Raw genomic sequence first — 18,246 nt, 5'->3', positions numbered from 1 at the left:
TTTTTAACACATATAGGTCCTAATCTGAGAGACAGCTGTCTAGAAAGAAAAATGAAATCACCACGACTGTATTGTAGGGTGATCTAACTCTTCAACTCTTCAGTACTCAGGATAAGTAGTGAAGGTAGATGGATTTAAGGATAGATTAGGTAATATTGTCACATCACAGGGGTTCCAGAATTCATTTCCATTTTTCATGCTATCTCCAACATGGCTCAAAGTAAGAAGTATCACATATACTACATATACTTCTTTTTTTTTTTTTTTTGGCAAAAGAATACAGTACATGCTATTTTATTCCCTCATTAGATTTTCTTCTAGAGAAGTTACAGCCCAGCAGAATGGTAGTCTAACACAGACCAGGGATACATCTTCCAATTCCCTCAGTAGTAAGTGGAGTCCAGGGTTGAAACTGTGCAAGCTGAAGCATGCACGGGGAGCCTGTAGCCAAGGAGCTCCGACCTGAGCCTGGAAGTGTGGCTTTCCAGTCTGCTGCCACACAGCTCATAGTTCTGGAGACTCAGACATACCACGAATCTGATTATGTCCCCTTGAAATGTAACAACCTCCTACAGAAATGACCTGCCATTATGCGGTTGGCTCTGGCTTTAAAGAGCTTATAAAGCATTACAAATAAGTTCCATTATACTCTGAAGGAAGAAATTACTGGGAGACAGAGAAGAACTGGATTTGAGAATGGCTAAATTTAGGAAAAGCAACATCTGAAATAGTAAATTAGAACATTTAGTAAGGGGGAAAAGGTTATGAAATACTGTCTGTGTATCTTTGTTAGCTAAAAATTAACTTGAAGAGGCTACAGATGGGACAATAATAAACTGTAATAAAGTAACTAGAAATAACAAACAATGTTACTGGGGTAGTAATAAAGAGATTCAACTCAAACTCCATCTTCTTTCCTGAGTTCAGTGGTCTCAGGTCTGAGAAGCCCCTGTCCATCTGTTAGCGCTGCTTTTCAGCCCCCCAGAGCTGGTTACTTAGGGCTGCATTTGTCTCCCTACAGAATCTGAAATGCTCTGAAGGGGAAGACAGTCCTAGCCATCTGGTCTCCTCCAAAGAAAGTAAACTGAACTGCCAGAAGTGAGCCAAAGGAGCAAAGGGACTGTCTTATAAGACATCAGTATGATGGGTCAAAATAGGTGTTCACAGAGAAAACTGTAAGATGAATGGGGTCTGAGGACGTAATGTGGAACCTGGTGACTGGTTGATAACACTGTATTTGCTAAGAGAGTAGAACTTCACTCTACACACACACTCACAAAAGAGAAATATGTTAGGCAATGGATGTTCTTTAACTAGATGAGGGGAATGTATGTCAGCATGCAGTGTGTGTATATATATATCAAATCACCATGTAGTCCTTAAATTTCTTACAATTTTATTTCTCAATTACATGTCCGTAAAACTGAAATTTGAAAAAAAAAAATGTAAACGTTGAAACACTTGAGGTCATTCACTGTGGTGTGTGTAGTAATATTATAATTACTGCTCATTGCTCATACCACATAAGAAAGAATTAAAGTTGCTTATTAGAAAAAGGAAGGAGAGGAAAGAGAAAGGGAGGAGGGAAGATTGGCTTTTCTAAATTTGTGAAAACTAATGTAATTTTCCCACATAGTAATTCAGGCATCAGTCATTCTTTGTCAGCTTCTGTTCGAGTCCCAGAATGTTCTGAAGTCTGAGACAAGTAGCAAGTGGCCTCCAGCGGTGGGGAGGGGGGATTAGTGTGTACTGGGACGGAGCCTCGGTTTGCAAGATGAAGGGCTCTGGAGGTGTTTACACAATAATGTGAGTGTGCCTATTGCCGCTGAACTGTGCACTTAAAAAATGGTTACCTGTTATGGTAAAATGGGAACTGTTGTGTGTATTTTGGGGCTCCCTGGGTGGCTCAACTGGTAAAGAATCCTCCTGCCATGCAGGAGACCTGGGTTCAACCCCTGGTCGGGGAAGATCCCCTGGAGGAGGGCATGGCAGCCCACTCCAGCATTCTTGCCTGGAGAATCCCCATGGACAGAGGAGCCTGGCGGGCTGCAGTCCATGGGCTCACAAAGAGTCAGACACGACTGAGCGACTGAACACAGCACAGCACATGTGTATTTTACCACAATTTAAAAAGGAAAGTTTCTTCTTCCTGTAATGAATATGAGAGGCAGAGTTTGGAGCAGATGGATGAGAGTCTAAGAATGGCAGAAGAAAGACGAAGCGCTTAGATGGAGCTTTCACCAGCTTCCCTGAGCACGGAGACAGGGCTGCAGACGGGCCTGAGCCCTGGCCCTGGCGGCCTGCGGGGAGGCTCTTCCTAGAGCTGCTGGGCTCCTGCCCTCGCATCTCAGCTCCCCTGTGCACCGGGGGTAGTGAACTCTCAGGCAGGCCCCTCGTGGGAACGGTCACGAGCTCTGTGCACGCCGAGGTCACGGGCATGGCAGGCTGTGGTGTCCCGAGGAGTCGATAGGATTGACTGAACTGGTGGGGAGGGAGGGGCTGGGTCAGTCACCCTGTTCTTGGGCCGCTGGAGTGCGCTCCTGGGGGTGACTCAGAGCACCAGCACCTCCCGCCCTACACTGCCTCGTATCTGAACCTCCGGCCAGCCTTTGGGGAAGTGAGATAAGCTAATTTACACGTGTCCTGATAACCCTCTTCAAAGGACTGTGTGATAACACCGCTTTGGGAGGCTCGCAGGTGATGCCCTCTGAGAGGAGGCTGCCCGCACTGGGCACAGCTGAGGAGGCCTGGAGAGAAGGGCACCGTCCCCACAGCATTCTCAGCCGCCTCACTTTCCTGTGCTTTGCAGGAGGCCCTGGGTGCCGGTTTCCCTTTAAGGTGCTCTTTCCCTGAGGAGCCCCTCTAATGACGGACCAGGTTCTGAAGCTTCACTTCAAGCTGTGTGGAGACTGCTGCTGCCCCAGGCGTGGCCCCTGCACCGTGCCCTCCTGGCTCAGAGCTCCGCTCCCGGAACCTGGGTGCTGTCGTCTGTCCCACGCGAACAGCCCTGGGGCTTTGGCCGGGCCTGTGGACCACTCTCTGCAGACCTGCCCCCATTCCTGGAAAAGCATCTCAGTGTGAATACTGGGCTGGTGGGGACCTTCGCTATTTCTCTGTATTCCTGTATCCTCAGCAGAAGGGAAGGTCATAAGAACTGGGTGAATAGGAACCAGAGAGCCTGTTGCTTTGGGAAGGTATAAAATGACATCCCTAAGGCTCAGTTTCCTTATCTGTGAAATAGGGACAGTGACAGTGATTTCTCCACCTGCTTTTCCAACAGCAGCAGCAGTGGGTCTAGAGTGAGCACACAGAGCCCCGAGGGCTGATGGGTGAAGAGGCTGAGGGTGGGGCTGGGCAAGGGTACTGCCGTCAAGGTTAGACATAGCAGGAGGCGGTAGTTTAGTGAAAAAATATAAAAGAAGGTTTGTCCCCATTCTGGGTAGATATGAATGCAGAAAAAGCTCTTCAGATCAGTGTGCGTGTTCTTACATTTTAGTTGTGAATTCTAATAACCACATCGTTTTCTGTCTGAAATCCAGATTCCTCTTTTTGGTGTAAGCTCTCCTCTTAGAGGATGTGAAGTGTGACTTTCTCTCCCGTCTCCTCTCCCCTCCCTTCACACTGAACTTGAACTGTAATCCCTGGGTAGGATTCCAATAAGGAGCCTGTCCTTTTAGCTTAGGAGTTTATTTTATGGCTGGCAGGTGATTGTGTTAAGATGAAATAAACCCCTCAGATAGTAAATAATGTGATTGTTTAAGATTAGTCTTCAAAAGCAGGCAACCATACTCTTGTAAAAATTTAACCTTCTAGCCAGGAAGTCCCATTAACTTTGGTTAACAATCTTGCTGCCTCTTACAAACTTAGAAGCAGGCCCAGAGATCATGAATTTAATCTGAAACCTGATTCTTTTCTGTTCACAATGAATCACATACATTTGGAAAGAAAGAGCATTGTAGCAACATTCCTATTTAGCTAGTCTCCCTCCTCCAAAAACCAAATGGGGAAAATGGGAGAATTTTAAGGTTATCTTTCCTTCAGGTATTCTGGCTGGATATTTACTTCCAAAGAAATGGCTTCTGTGTTTAATAATACCCACCCCCTAAAAAGGGGCTTCCCTGATGGCTCAGACAGTAAAGAATCTGCCTGCAATGCAGAAGACACGGATTCAATCCTGGGGTAGGGAAGATCCCCTGGAGAAGGGCATGGCAACCCGCTCCAGTATTCTGGCCTGGAGAATCCTGTGAACAGAGGAGCCCGGCGGGCTACAGTCCATGGGGTCGCAGAGAGTTGGACACGTCTGAGTGACTGACATTACTACTACCTTCTATAAAAGGTTCTAATTTTCAGTCTGATAAGCCCTCCCCAGTTATTACAGTAGTTCTCCCTTATCTGCAGGGAATACTTTCCAAGACCCTGGTAGATGCCTGAAACCATGAACAGTACCAAACTCCATATATACAGATGGTCCCATGATGGTTTTGACTTAAGGTTTTTCAACCTTACGATGGTATGGAAGCAATAGACATTCCGTAGAAGCCGTGCTTGGACTTTTGAGGTCTGCTCTTTCCGCACTGGCCGTCTGCGGTACAGTCCCGTCTTCCGATACTGGGCAGTGGGTGTGCGGCTGCTCCTGGCAGCCGTGCCATCTCTAGAGGAAGGAGCCGATGCACTGACAGACGTTGTTTTCCACTTTCAGTACAGCGTTCCGTCAGTTACAGGAGGTCTTCAGCACTTTATTATAAAATAGTCTTTGTGTTAGCTGATTTTGCTCAAATGTAGGCTCTGGTACTCTTGCCTGGAAAATCTCATGGATGGAGGAGCCTGGTGGGCTGCAGTCCATGGGGTCGCTAAGAGTCGGACACGACTGAGCGACTTCTCTTTCACTTTTCACTTTCATGCATTGGAGAAGGAAATGGCAGCCCACTCCAGTGTTCTTGCCTGGAGAATCCCAGGGACGGGGGAGCCTGGTGGGCTGCCGTCTATGGGGTCGCACAGAGTCAGACACAACTGACGCGACTTAGCAGCAGCAGCAGCAGGCTCAGGTAAGGTTCTGAACACATTTAAAGCAGGCTGCGCTAAGCTGTGATGTCAGCCGTTTAGGAGTGTGAAGTGCACTTTCAGTATTTTCAACTCATGACGGGTTTATCGGGACATAAACTGCAGAAGATCTGTACTGTGTTTTTCCCTGGACATACATAACTGTGATAAAGTTCAATATCAGTTAGGCACAGTAGGAGCTTAACAACAATGCGGAATAGTAAAACAGAGCAGTTATGATGTTGCTGAACAAAGTTTATCTAAAAAAGACAGAAAATTTTATTTGCGCCAAATTGAGTACTATACCCCGGGAACAGCCTTCCAGAAAGCTCTGAGAACTGCTCCTCTCATTCCACATAAAAGCACAGTTGTATCAGTTTTTGAGACTGAGGGCTGTACATTCTACACAACCCAGATCTACCCATACAAAGCAAACAGTGGGTGATGGGTCATGGTGGCCCCTTACAAGATTAAGAAGGAAGGTTATCTCCTAAGGAGTTATCTCGTGGATGCCAAGAGAATGTTGCCTTTTATGGGTGAGCAGGTATTTCTGCCGATGGGGAGTTTTGGTCGATGCGTAAGACAGATACACGATACACCCTAGAGGAGAAAGAGGAGGCTAAAGAGCAGAGAAAAAAAATTGTTTACATTTTCCTTGATGTGCCTTAGAATATGAATTTTTATTTTATGAATAATAATGTACTGTAATAAAAGTTATGTGAATGTGGTCTTTCTCAAAATATCTGGCACAAATTTAATGCCTTTTCCAACATAACAAAGCACTTATGCACTGTGGCTGTAGCTTCTGCAATTTAAGGTACAACAGCAAAGCTAGAAGGAATTTCTTTTTCCTTCTTCACAATTTCATGGGTGGAAGATTCTTTCTGACCATAGATCTTAGCAACCTTAGCAAATGAGGTTTCCTTTCCTTATTAAGTTAAGGACTTCCGCCTTTTCACTTGAAGGAAGCTCTGTACAGCCTCTCTCTGGCACATCTGACTTGCCAGTGTAACCACGCTTGTGCTTTGGGGCCATTACCAAGTAAAACAAGCAAGCACTGTGAGCGCAAGCGCTGTGGTTCCATGCCGGGAACCCCGTAACCCATAGCTACTGCGTGGCTAACGGGCAGCACACGCTGGCCAGGCGTTGACTCACGTCCCTGCGGATGGAGCGGGACGGTGCGAGGATTCCAGAAATGCTCGCATGCCAAAAAAGAAAGCATCTTAGACTTGGTAAAATACAGCCTACGAGTTTTCCCTTATAAATTGCCTTTTAAATTCTGAAAAAAGTGTAGGACACTTTCTTACCTCCTCCTTTAAAAGGGCTACTGGATCTACTCTTTGAATGAAAATAAAATTTTTGTTTAGAAACATACTAAGAATTTTATTACGTTTCTGAAAATAACAATGTTGGTCTTTTAACATCCCTAAATCAGGGTTGGAGCTCATGCCGCAATACCTTCAGAGTTCAAATCTCATATGATTCTTGCTATGCTAAGACAGCTATTTCCAAATTGGGGCTTTTAAATGTGGGCTGTGTTGTTCTAAGAGGAAATTGTAAAATTTAGAAAATGTTGATATAGTTTATTTAAGATTCAGTTCAGTTCAGTTCAGTCACTCAGTCATGTCCAACTCTTTGCATCTCCATGAATCGCAGCACGCCAGGCCTCCCTGTCCATCATCATATCCTGGAGTTCACTCAGACTCACGTCCATCGAGTCAGTGATGCCATCCAGCCATCTCATCCTCTGTCATCCCCTTCTCCTCCTGCCCCTAATCCCTCCCAGCATCAGAGATTATGCAATATTAAAATAGATCTATATAGGAATTCCCTGGTGGTCCAGTGGTTAGCTCAGTGCTTTCACTTCTTTGGGCCCAGATTCAATACCTGGTCAAGAAACTAAGGTCCCCAAGCCCTGCAGCTTGGCCAAAATGTATATATATATTTATATGATTGTTACCATTGAGGAAATATTGCAGAAAGCTTGCAGAGATAATATTTTGAAGCTATATTAGGTATCAGTCTGCAGATTTACATACTGGGAATTATTCTCTTACTTTAATACATTCTCTTATATTAATACATTATGTTGTATTTTGATAGGTCTTAATTCTCTTCTCCAACTCTTTTTTAAGAAATCATTTTGTTTATTTAGGCTGTGCTGGGTCTTCGCTGCTGTGTGGGCTTTTCTCTGGTTGCAGCGCGGGGCTCCCCTCTAGTCGTGGCATGCAGGCTTCTCATTGCGGTGGCCTCTCTTGCTGCGGAACACGGGCTCCAGGGTGCTGGGGCTTTAGCAGCTGCAGCTCGGGGCTCAGTAGTTGTGGCTCCTGGGCTCTAGAGCACAGGCTCAGTAGTCTCCAGCTCTTCTTGTTCACACTTTAACAATCTTATGTGTCTTGTGTTTTTTTCCAGATTACTCTTTTGGATGCAAAACGGAGCATGAACATTGGGATATTTCTTAAGCAATTTAAGAAGTAAGACTTTTGCACACATTTGAAACTTTAGTCACACCTCTGCTGTCAGCATCAGACTCTGTGGGTGTGAGCTGAAACGCAGATTCTAATGAGGGAAAGGCCTCCCTCATCCCTTCAAATTGTTTTTAGGCACATGTCGTGAAGGGTCCCCAGGTGATTGTCACTTGCTGCTGTTTTCCTCTATAAAAGCGTAATCTAGTCGCTTGGGGTTCAGGGAGAATTGCCTTGGGGCATCTCTTCAAGCCTGACGTGTCAGGGAATTTATAAATTCACCTGAGGTGTTGCCCCGTTAGTGGAGGATGGACAAGTGAGTCAAAGAGTGGTTAAATTCAGGTGTGCTAACGTGGAAAGGAGAAGGCTCTGGCTCCAGGAGGTTGACCGAACTGCTTTTCTTCTCCCAGAGAAGATGCTCCTGTTAGCCTCTCTGGGATGCCCGAGGGTGGTTTCCCATGGAAGGGACCTCTGGCATGTCAGGACCCCCTGCGTGCCCTGGCAGGGGGCTGTTACGGTCACTGACACGAGACCACCTGTCAGACAGGGAGGGAGGCGGGATGGGAAGGAGGGTGGAGGCGATCTGCTTTCATTTCCACTGGCTTGTGTTTCTCAGGCACTCCAGCAAATGTGAAATGGAATCTGATTGTTGTCTTTTCAAGGTCACCTCCGTCCATCGTGGAAGATATCCATCACGGAAAGAGTGAACACTATGGATCAGAGACATTGCGAGAATTTCTTAAGCTTTTGCCAGAGTCAGAGGAGGTGAGGAATTTGGGGCATGAGTTTTTGATGCTAAGAGCGATAATAAAGGCGTCATCTTTTTTAGGAATGTCAGAACTCACATGGAATGGGCACTCTTTTACCCAGAGCCCGAGTTTTCTCTTGTAACAGTAAAAAGTTACCCAGTAGAACGAGTACAAGTTATGGAGTTAAAGAACCTAGGTTTAAATTGACATTCCTTCCCTTAATTGAGAAAGTGGGCAAGTTTCTTAAGTCCTGTGAACCTTATTTTCCTCACCTGTAAAGTAAGGATAATGAGGCTTACCTCATTGAATTGTTGAGATGATTAAGCCCTCGTTATGCAGCTAACGTGGTACTTGGCACAGGGGAGCTCAATAAATGTTAGTTCCCTTTTCTGTCAGCTAAGGTGATCTTTGCCTAGGGTGTACCTGGGGTTGTTTGATAATGCATTTTTTTTTAAAAAAAGGAAAGACTGACCACTTCTGAATAAAGATGCTCTAAAAACTAAGAGGTAGGTAAATTGTTAATAGATGTTGTATATATTAACTGACTGAAGATGGAGATGGCTATGGTGACAATATAGTACCGCAGTATAAATAAAGTTACTGATTTTGGAGGGACTGAATTAACTGAATCTTTGCATGATTAGGAGCTTGATAGGATAAAAAAAAGAGAAAGACAGTTTTGTAAAACCTTCCAAAATTGTGGTACTATTTCTGAATAAGTGACCCTTGAAAAAAATTAAGTAAAAGGCTAAATAAATACGTGTTATTTGAATTATACAAAGTCCTATAAAGTAAAAAGTGTAAGTTACCCTCTCACATACGCTGCTGGTTCCTCCCTCCCCGATCTCTCTCCTTTTCCCAGACATAATTTATGGAACTTAATTTTAGCACCATTAGTAACCAAAAACAATGTATTTATGCTTTTTTCTTTTCCGTCAATGCTAACTTCACAGTGCCAAGCTGAGGGTCTTAGTGGGCGACTGGGCCTTCAGGTATTCTGAGCTGCTCTCTTCACCTCAGGTTTCTGTTTGCAGATTAATTGTCATTTTCCAAAGCCAGGATTAGTTAACGGTGCTTGTTACTGTTAGGAAAGGGTCCTACAGAGTTGAGGGTGAAGTACATTAGATCACAGTTCACCCTGGATCCTACCTACTGAACACTCCTTAATCTTTTTTGTGAAGAAAGGCATTCCAACATCTTTTTTTGTAATTGAACTATATTATTTACAGTATTGTGTTTCAGGTGTACTCAAGATCTTTTATTAGGATGGATAGTTTTCATGAATTGAGTTTTTAAGGTTTGGTTGCTCTGGAAATCTTATCCCTGCTTGGGCATTTCTCATGCCTGCTCCTGAGCGCTGCTCCGGTACCTTCCTAACAGAGCTCTGAATTTTCAACTCAGTGGGAGTTAAGCGTGAGGGGAGGCTGCCAGCTTTATGCCACTGAAGAGGGAGGAGGTTAGATATGGTTTCCTTATTATCTTCCTTCCTGATTTAAAAATCAGAGGCAATTGAAAATTATGTTTGAAAAATCTTTAAATGCAAAGGCTGTGGCAGACTTAGGGATCTTCCAAAGAAGCAACTTAGCTGTCCAACCTCTCGTTTTCAAGAATCCTGTTTTTTTGTGTGTGGGAATAATTCAGAGGAAAGAGGCGGTTAAGGACGAGGTGACCAAAACCCACCCCAGCGCTGCCCTGAGGATCCCCAGGCACTCTCATCCGCCGATGATCCGCTGACCCCAGAGACGAGATAGGTCCTGCTGAGGCCTTGGGGTCCTGCAGGGCCTTCCGAGCCCAGGGACCCACCGTCCCCTCCCCCTGCAGGGTCCCCCTCGCTCTGTATATCTGACAAGTTTGGTCACACTCTGCTCGTTTACATTCCCACCTCCTGGCCTTCGATGGGGCACACCCTCCTCCGGGAGCTGAGCTTCCTGTGGCAGGAACGCCCTGACAGTCCCCAAGGCTGCCTGGCAGCCCGCCTTCAGCCCCTCCCTGGGGGCTGTGTGCCTCCCTGGGCAGGAGCCACCTCCCGACCGCTGCCCCTGCAGGGACAGGCTGGCTTTGCTGTGAGTGCTGGGCGGCTCTGGCCACCCCGGACGCCCACGCGACGGGGGTGACCCTAGAGCCCTGGGTGGGGGGCGGAGGCTGGAGAAGAGGCCAAGGAGGAGGCAGGGCCCAGTGAAAGAGGCTGAGGAATGAGGCAGAAACACGCTGATAAATGCATCAGCGGGTACACAACTGCACCTTGCTCAGCCCGAGGGGTACGTCCCGTGCTCGTTTTTAGCACAGGGAGGGGCCGTGCACTGACCGCGTGCCCCGAGTTCCTGGCACAAGTCAGGGCCACAGGGAGCAAGTGCTCAGCCCAGCTCTGGCACAGAGAGTCGGTAAATCATCCCCGTGGGGGCTGGGTGTGTTTTTTTCATCCGATCCGCACGGTGACATTGTAAGCTCTTCCTCGGGTAACTGACGAGACCCTGTCCCGTGCCATAAGAACTGACGGGCCCTGGAGGGTGGAGGGCTTGGCCTGACTCATCTGACCCCTGGGCCACCCTCACCAGCTCCCTCTGAGGAAGGAAGGACAAGGATTCCCCACCCCCTGCCTGCTCCAGGCCAGCCCCCAGGCCTGCGTCACCTCCGCTGTCACAGGGACCGAGGCACCAGTGTGAGTGTCAGCGTGGTGACCCCGTCAGCAGCAGCTGAGCTGGTGAACGGGACCGGCGTGGCCGCCAGCTCACCCGGGTTCATGTGTCTCCTGGTGTTTCCTGCCCTTCACCACAAAGCTTTTTATCTGGCACATTTTGTTCGTCTTGCCTCAAACTCCTGTTTAAAACTTGTAGAGGGAGATGGTGTACTTTGACCACCTCATGCGAAGAGTTGACTCATTGGAAAAGACCCCGCCAGGCTCCTCTGTCCACGGCATTTCCCAGGCAAGACTGTAGTGGGTTGCCATTCCCTTCTCCAGGGGATCTTCCTGACCCAGGGGTCGAACCTGGGTCTCCTGCACTGCAGGTGGATTCTTTACCAACTGAGGTCCCAGGGAAGAGGGAGATGGTAGACCCAGAAATGAAAGCATGTTCCCTGCCTGGGCCCCGAGAGGGGGCTGGACAAGGAGCCGTGGGCCGTGGAGGAGCCGTGTCCTCTGTGGGTGCTGGTGCTCTTCCGCCGGCTCAGCATCAGGGACTTGGGGCTGGAGGTAGCGCTGCTGTCTGGAGCAGCAAGCTGCCTTGCCCCTCCTGATGTTTTTATCACCTCATTCTTACCTTGTGTGTTCACTCTGCCCCTGGGAGAGAAGGAAGCCCTGGGGTCTTCTGTTGGGTGGGTCTGCTATTTGGTGGGAAACCCTGCTGTTTCACGGCCATGTGAGTGGACTTAGCCAGGATGAAGGAGGCCTGCTCTGTGGAATGCATGAGTCTTAAGGCGCAGGCTGTTTGTTGTTAGGGCAGAAACCGGGCACAGCCGGGTCATAATGAGAGTCCCTCGGCTCAGCCAAGAAAATGGTGCCTAACAACGTTTGATAAATGCTTTTTGATGGTGATGAGAATACACAATAATTACAGGGTTTGTCTACCTCTCTTTTTTACCTCCCTCACTGTGAAGGCACAGTAATCCCTCTTAATGAACATAAATCTCATTTTGAAATGGAATTAAGAACTGTATACATGGCGTTTAAATCAAATACTACCTTTAGTATCACTATTTTCTTAAACTCCATAAACATTTTTCACTCATTATATAAGAGAAGGCAATTAATCATTGTTCATTTACAGTTCAGCACATGTTTAATAGAAATATCTACCAAGTGTACTTAGCATGACCTGTTCTTGTGCTTCAGACAGGAAGCCGTGCTGTGATTCTCAGAAGTTTTGCCCATGCTACATATGTGGTCTTATAAAAGACACAGACAGCCCCGTTCTGCCCCTGCCCATATATGGTAAATCGTTAGACTCTAGTTCAGGAGGGATCAAAATTCATCCTGTGGCTTTTTCAGTTCAGAAACTAGGCACTAGTTTGGGTTTAAGTAATGCAGAAGTTCCATCTTTCCTTAAACTTAGTAAGGCTGAAAACGGAAAATTCACTTTGAGGCCCTAAAGGTAGGGGAAATAATGCAATTGTATAAATGGCTGTTTTTTGCCCATCAGGAAGAAAATGTAGTCTTAAGGCCCAGACTTAATACTGGGGAGTCTGGGGTGTGCATTTGCACTGTTACATTTTTGTATTTCAGAAAAAATTGATGCAGATGTTTCAGTTTGGGGATCTTCGCAAATACTCCCTCCTCCCTGTTTTTGAACGGTTAATTCCTATTTTTCAAGAGGTTTAAAAATTAGGTTATTATAATGGGCATGGAGGAGCCTGGTAGGCTGCAGTCCATGGGGTCACGAAGAGTCATACACGACTAAGCGACTTCACTTTCACTTTTCACTTTCATGCACTAGAGAAGGAAATGGCAGCCCACTCCAGTGTTCTTGCCTGGAGAATCCCAGGGACGGCAGAGCCTGGTGGGCTGCCGTCTATGGGGTCGCACAGGGTCGGACATGACCAAGTGACTTCACTTTCACTTTTCACTTTCATGCACTAGACAAGGAAATGGCAACCCACCCCAGTGTTCTTGCCTGGAGAATCCCAGGGACGGCAGAGCCTGGTGGGCTGCCGTCTATGGGGTCGCACAGAGTCAGACATGACTGAAGTGACTTAGCAGAGTGACTATATATATCGAGTCTCTTCTTTCTTTTTCCAGACAAGGGTCTCCCCTCCAGCTTATGACTTACTGAACTTACTGGGCCTGACCCTCTTCCTGGCTCCCTTAGTAACCCCCCGAGGACTCACTCCAGTGGCTTCAGCTCTGCAGTTTGTGTGGGGCTGTTTATACCCACATGAGTGACACAGCTCTCCTCTCCCTAACTTGCTTGTTTGGGTTTCTTTGAAACAACAAACTAGTCAATGACTTTCTTTTGTCTTTCCTTAGGTCTACATGTTTATTAATTTGAATTTAGCTCTGAGATCTTATTTTCTGGAAGGAATTCTAAGGTGAGATTTAAAATAATGCTGTATTTCAATCATTGGTCCTTTTTCCTTGACCCCCCCCCCCCTTTTCCATTTGTCTTTCAGATAAAGAAACTAAAGACGTTCAGTGGAGATGTGGCCAAGCTGTCCCTGGCAGACTCCTTCCTGCACTGCTTAATCCAGGTGCCAAAGTAAGGACCCCCTATCTCTGCTCTTGGCAGCGCACGGTTCTAGGTCAACAGCCTCACACGCTACAGCTCTGCTTCTTGTTTTTCAGCTATTCCCTGCGGATTGAAGCCATGGTGCTAAAGAAGGAATTTTTGCCTTCTTGTTCTTCTCTCTATACAGATATGACGATTCTAAGGAACGCTACAAAAGGTGAGTAAATACATGATGCTTTGTGTAATTTGTTTTTATTAATTTTGGTAGCAGCCTATTTTTTAAAAACTGTTCAGATGAAAAGTTGTAGATATGGGAAGTTCCATTTCTGATACACTCTTAAAAGGGAAATGACGTGTTACCAAGGATGGTATTTAAGGTTTAGCTCCATTTACTCCCCCGTTAATTAATTTAATTAATTGACTGGTCATTCAATGAATTAGCATATTATCCTCCAATAAAAGAAAGTTATTTCATCTCAGAAAGGGAACGTGTTAGTTGCTCAGTTGTCTCCGCCTCTTTTGCGACCCCATGGACTGTAGTCCACCAGGCTCCTCTGTCCATGGGATTCTCCAGGCAAAAATATTGGAGTGGGTGGCCATTCCCTTCTCCAGGGGATCTTCTGGGCCCAGGGATTGAACCCAGGTCTCCTGCATTGCAGGCAGATTCTTTACCGTCTGAGTCACCGGGGAAGCCCGTCTCTCAAGTTTAGGAATAAGCCTGTTGCTTGCAGTGCGCTCTTGTTCCTCGCCTAGATTAGCTTTCGGAACGTGTGTGTGTGTGTGTGTGTGTGTGTGTGGTATATGTTTTGTAGGTGGTATGTGTGCTGTATGTTGTGTGTGGTGTATTTAGTGTGTGTGGTGTGTGTGTAGAGTATGTGTGTGTTGCGTGTTCTCTGTGTGGTGTGTGTGTATCCTGTGTATGCGTTGTGTGTGTCATATGTGTGTATGGTGACGTGTGCTCACAGCCTGGGCCCCACCCGCTCGTGCCCCCCACGCGATCTGGCCTCTGTTGGCGGCTCTGACCCTGCGCCCTGCTCTCTGGGAAGCGGGCCTCCTTCCCTCCTGACCCCTCCCCAGCAGTGTCCCCCGCACCCCGAGGTGCCCCCCAGACGCTCACATCTGAGAGGAGCGAGCCGGCCATTTCCGGTCCTTTGAACAGTGTGCTGACTTTCGCTTGCCGCCGTGGAGGGCCTCCTCGGGCCGCTCTGATGTCTCGCTCCGCAGAGTTGGGAGCTTGCTTTCCTGCAGGCAGGCCAGTGAGAGCGCTGGCCATAGCAGCCTCCTTGCATCTCTGAGGCAGAGTCTCCAGCGCTCCCTGGACTCCTGTTTTCCTTTGTCACCTGGGGTCCCTGACTTCATTTCCTCCTGGTCCCTTTCTGGATCTCTAGTTACTGTGGTACACTGCTTATTCCTATTTGTTTTCCCTGCTTAGTGACTCTGGCTTGTGTTGACATTAAGTCGCATTTTCTTCAGCTCATTATATTTTCTTCATTTAGAGAAGAGACTAAAAATTAAGGGCATTTTCTTCTTTCAATATGGAGTCCTTTTAAAATTTCTTCCTGTACTAAGGCTAAAGCAGCAGCTTTGAAAGGATTGTTTCCTCTGTTCAAATAGAGATGGAAGAATGTGTTTTCATATTAAGCGATGCAAATTTGTGGGCACCGTGGAAATGTTTTTTATCTGGTTACCCTTTAAAACCTGGCCTTCTTAGATAACACATTATAGGCAGTGATCCAAGTGTAACTTTTTGAAAGTGATACCAGACATAATGGAGAATGTTACCAATATCATAGGTGACATTTTATTACCTATACGTACTGTAATTTTAGTAATTAAATTATCTCTTTATCTTTTCAAATACATTAACAAATTTTAATATTGTTTGTCTTGGTGGATAATACAAAAGATTTATGTTTAAAGAACTAGCTTACCAGTATGACAATGATTGAGTTCCTTTTGAAACCTTTAAGCCAATCCAAATAAAATGTTTAGTTTTGAATAAAATGGAAAGATTCTCTGGGTACCTGCCTCTAAGAGTTGGAGCTTTGCAAGTTATTTACATATCATGCCAGCCTGTTTATTTTGTATCTCCTCACAGCTCATCAGCTAAGCAAAATGCTGCTTACTATCCATTTTCATAGTCCATAAACACAATCTCAAAGGATATAAAGGAAAAAATAAATAACTGTTGAGTAGATTATTCCTATAGCACAGTATGCTGCGTTTCCTAAGACTTTTGTATTTTCCGCTCCTTGAAAATTTTCGTCATTGAAGTATATGGGACACACCCTTAGGGCAGAAAGTGAAGAGGAACTAAAAAGCCTCTTGATGAAAGTGAGAGTGGAGAGTGAAAAAGTTGGCTTAAAGCTCAACATTCAGAAAACGAAGATCATGGCATCCGGTCCCATCACTTCATGGGAAATAGATGGGGAAACAGTGGAAACAGTGTCAAACTATTTTTTTGGGCTCCAAAATCACTGCAGATGGTGATTGCATCCATGAAATTAAAAGACGCTTACTCCTTGGAAGGAAAGTTATGACCAACCTAGATAGCATATTGAAAAGCAGAGACATTACTTTGCCAACAAAGGTCCATCTAGTCAAGGCTATGGTTTTTCCTGTGGTCATGTATGGATGTGAGAGTTGGACTGTGAAGAAGGCTGAGCACCGAAGAATTGATGCTTTTGAACTGTGGTGTTGGAGAAGACTCTTGCGAGTCCCTTGGACTGCAAGGAGATTTAACCAGTCCATTCTAAAGGAGATCAGCCCTGGGATTTCTTTGGAAGGAATGATGCTAAAGCTGAAACTCCAGTACTTTGGCCACCTCATGCGAAGAGTTGACTCATTGGAAAAGACTCTGATGCTGGGAGGGATTGGGGGCAGGAGGAGAAGGGGACGACAGAGGATGAGATGGCTGGATGACTCGATGGACGTGAGTCTGAGTGAACTCCTGGAGCTAGTGATGGACAGGGAGGCCTGGCGTGCTGCAATTCATGGGGTCGCAAAGAGTTGGACACGACTGAGCAACTGAACTGAACTGAGGTGTCATACATATTTGATTCCCAGTTTAACACTGGGATGGGCACCGCCGGTAGCAGGTGGCACATTAGATATACCAGGCAATGCACTTCTTTGTTTGTTTCAGTCTTTTGTACAGTTTAGGGTCAGAGTTTGCTTCAGACACACTTAAACTTGGGTGTGGTAGCTGTCTTACGTGAGTTTGAGCCGCAGGCTTCTCTAAGGTACCGTGGTGTGTTCTTTCTGACAGAGCTGATGTCATGTGAGGAATTACATTCCATCTTACACTTGGTGCTACAAGCAGGGAATATCATGAATGCAGTAAGTAAAGTTCAAAAAAAAATTTTTAATGTTGCATTTCCAACTTTATTTGTCTGTCTAAAAGTGTGTATATATTTTTTTTCTTTTGATTTGTCTTCTTTAGGGAGGGTATGCTGGCAATGCAGTAGGATTTAAACTGTCTTCTTTGCTCAAATTGGCAGACACAAAAGCAAACAAACCTGGGATGAATCTCCTGCACTTTGTTGCACAGGTATGTGGAAATGGTTGACAGAGTGTTCGTGCACCCCCGCTGGAGGCAGTGAAGTTTTTCAGAGGGGTGAGGTGGCATCAAACCGTCAGAAAAGGGCCTGGTGGATGCCCAGAAGGCTCTGCGTGCAGATGCCTGGGTTGAGCTGCACCTGGAGTTACAGGGCTAGAGGGAGGTGGGGGGTCAGGACTGGGCTCAGACGTTGGTGAAGCCAGGTGATGAAGGATTCACACCCACAGCTGGGGAATTTGGATTTCCCGCATTAGCCCTGGTGAGCCAGCAGTGGTTTGTACACATCATCACGGCATGACCAGGGATGTTTTTTTCTAGGAAAATGAGGCAGTGTGGGGAATGGGTTGGAGTGGAGAGAGAAGAGAAATGGGGGTGCCTCTTGGTGGAAGCTGGCATTCATCGTTTGGGATCGTTGAGAATCCAAGTAATGGCCATGGGATAGACAGCAGAGGCCCGGGTGTTGAAACATTTCTTTCTAGTGTTGAGTTGACTGGAGTTGTGTGTAAAGAGTGAGGGGTCAGAGCAATGAGAGGATGGATCACTTCGTTTTCTTTGTGAACTGGGGGTGAGGGAGCCTTGCCATCCACACAGAGTTTGGGGTCTGAACCCTGTCCACCACTTGGACACATGGACTGGGTCTGTGTGACCCCCAGATAACTAGTTACAAAGCCAAAGATCAGCCAAGGACAGTTCCCTCTTTGTTGTTAAATTATCTCAAATAACGAATTGTGAGGGCTTGTTTTTCCTGCTGAATCTCTTTGTTGTTTTGACAGCAGTCATCTAGACATAGCTTAACCTGGGAAGAAGGCTGTGTTGCAGGCTTAAGTGTGAGCTTCTGATCAGGACAGAAGGGAGATTTTTGACCTGTCTTTTATTAGCTGTACTTCCTCAGACAAGTTATGTAAGCCTTAAGTTCCTCAATTTCTTCATCTAATGATGGGGGGAGGGGAGTGATAACCTCAAAACTAGGTAATTGAGAAGGCGGAGGAAGATAATTCCAGAGTGTGATTATTAACTCAGTGTTCTGAATACAGTAAGCTCTCCATAAATAATACACCCTATTATTACTATATTCTTCAGAAGACAGAGGGCATGTTGCACTTGGTACTAACTGAAGAGTCCATTTTCAGGACATTAAGACCAGAAAATGTGTTCCTCAGCCCTGTTAGATCCCCGTATCCAGGTGCTCTGTATGGCTTGGTCCCTGCCCCTTGTGGGGAGGTTACCTGAGTTGCAAATTTCCCCCTTCGTACTTGCCTTCCTTGTACCCTCTG

At 46.2% G+C, this 18,246-nt stretch overlaps 1 protein-coding gene across 2 annotated transcripts in view; it reads left to right on the top strand.

The window, feature by feature from the left end:
* The window catches only part of FHDC1 (FH2 domain containing 1), a 40,512-nt gene that overhangs the window by 9,412 nt on the left and 12,854 nt on the right, over positions 1-18,246 (top strand). The window contains exons 3-8 of one of the 2 annotated variants that reach the window (XM_055549662.1): positions 7,453-7,514; positions 8,168-8,270; positions 13,358-13,443; positions 13,530-13,630; positions 16,682-16,752; positions 16,856-16,963. In XM_055549662.1, the coding sequence (XP_055405637.1) occupies positions 7,453-7,514; positions 8,168-8,270; positions 13,358-13,443; positions 13,530-13,630; positions 16,682-16,752; positions 16,856-16,963 (531 nt within the window). The other variant, XM_055549663.1, reaches the window with a different exon arrangement.

The sequence above is a fragment of the Bubalus kerabau genome, chromosome 16 (genome assembly GCF_029407905.1).
Source record: "Bubalus kerabau isolate K-KA32 ecotype Philippines breed swamp buffalo chromosome 16, PCC_UOA_SB_1v2, whole genome shotgun sequence".
Classification (NCBI taxonomy): Eukaryota; Metazoa; Chordata; class Mammalia; order Artiodactyla; family Bovidae; genus Bubalus; species Bubalus kerabau.
This window is presented reverse-complemented; position numbering and strand designations above follow the sequence as displayed.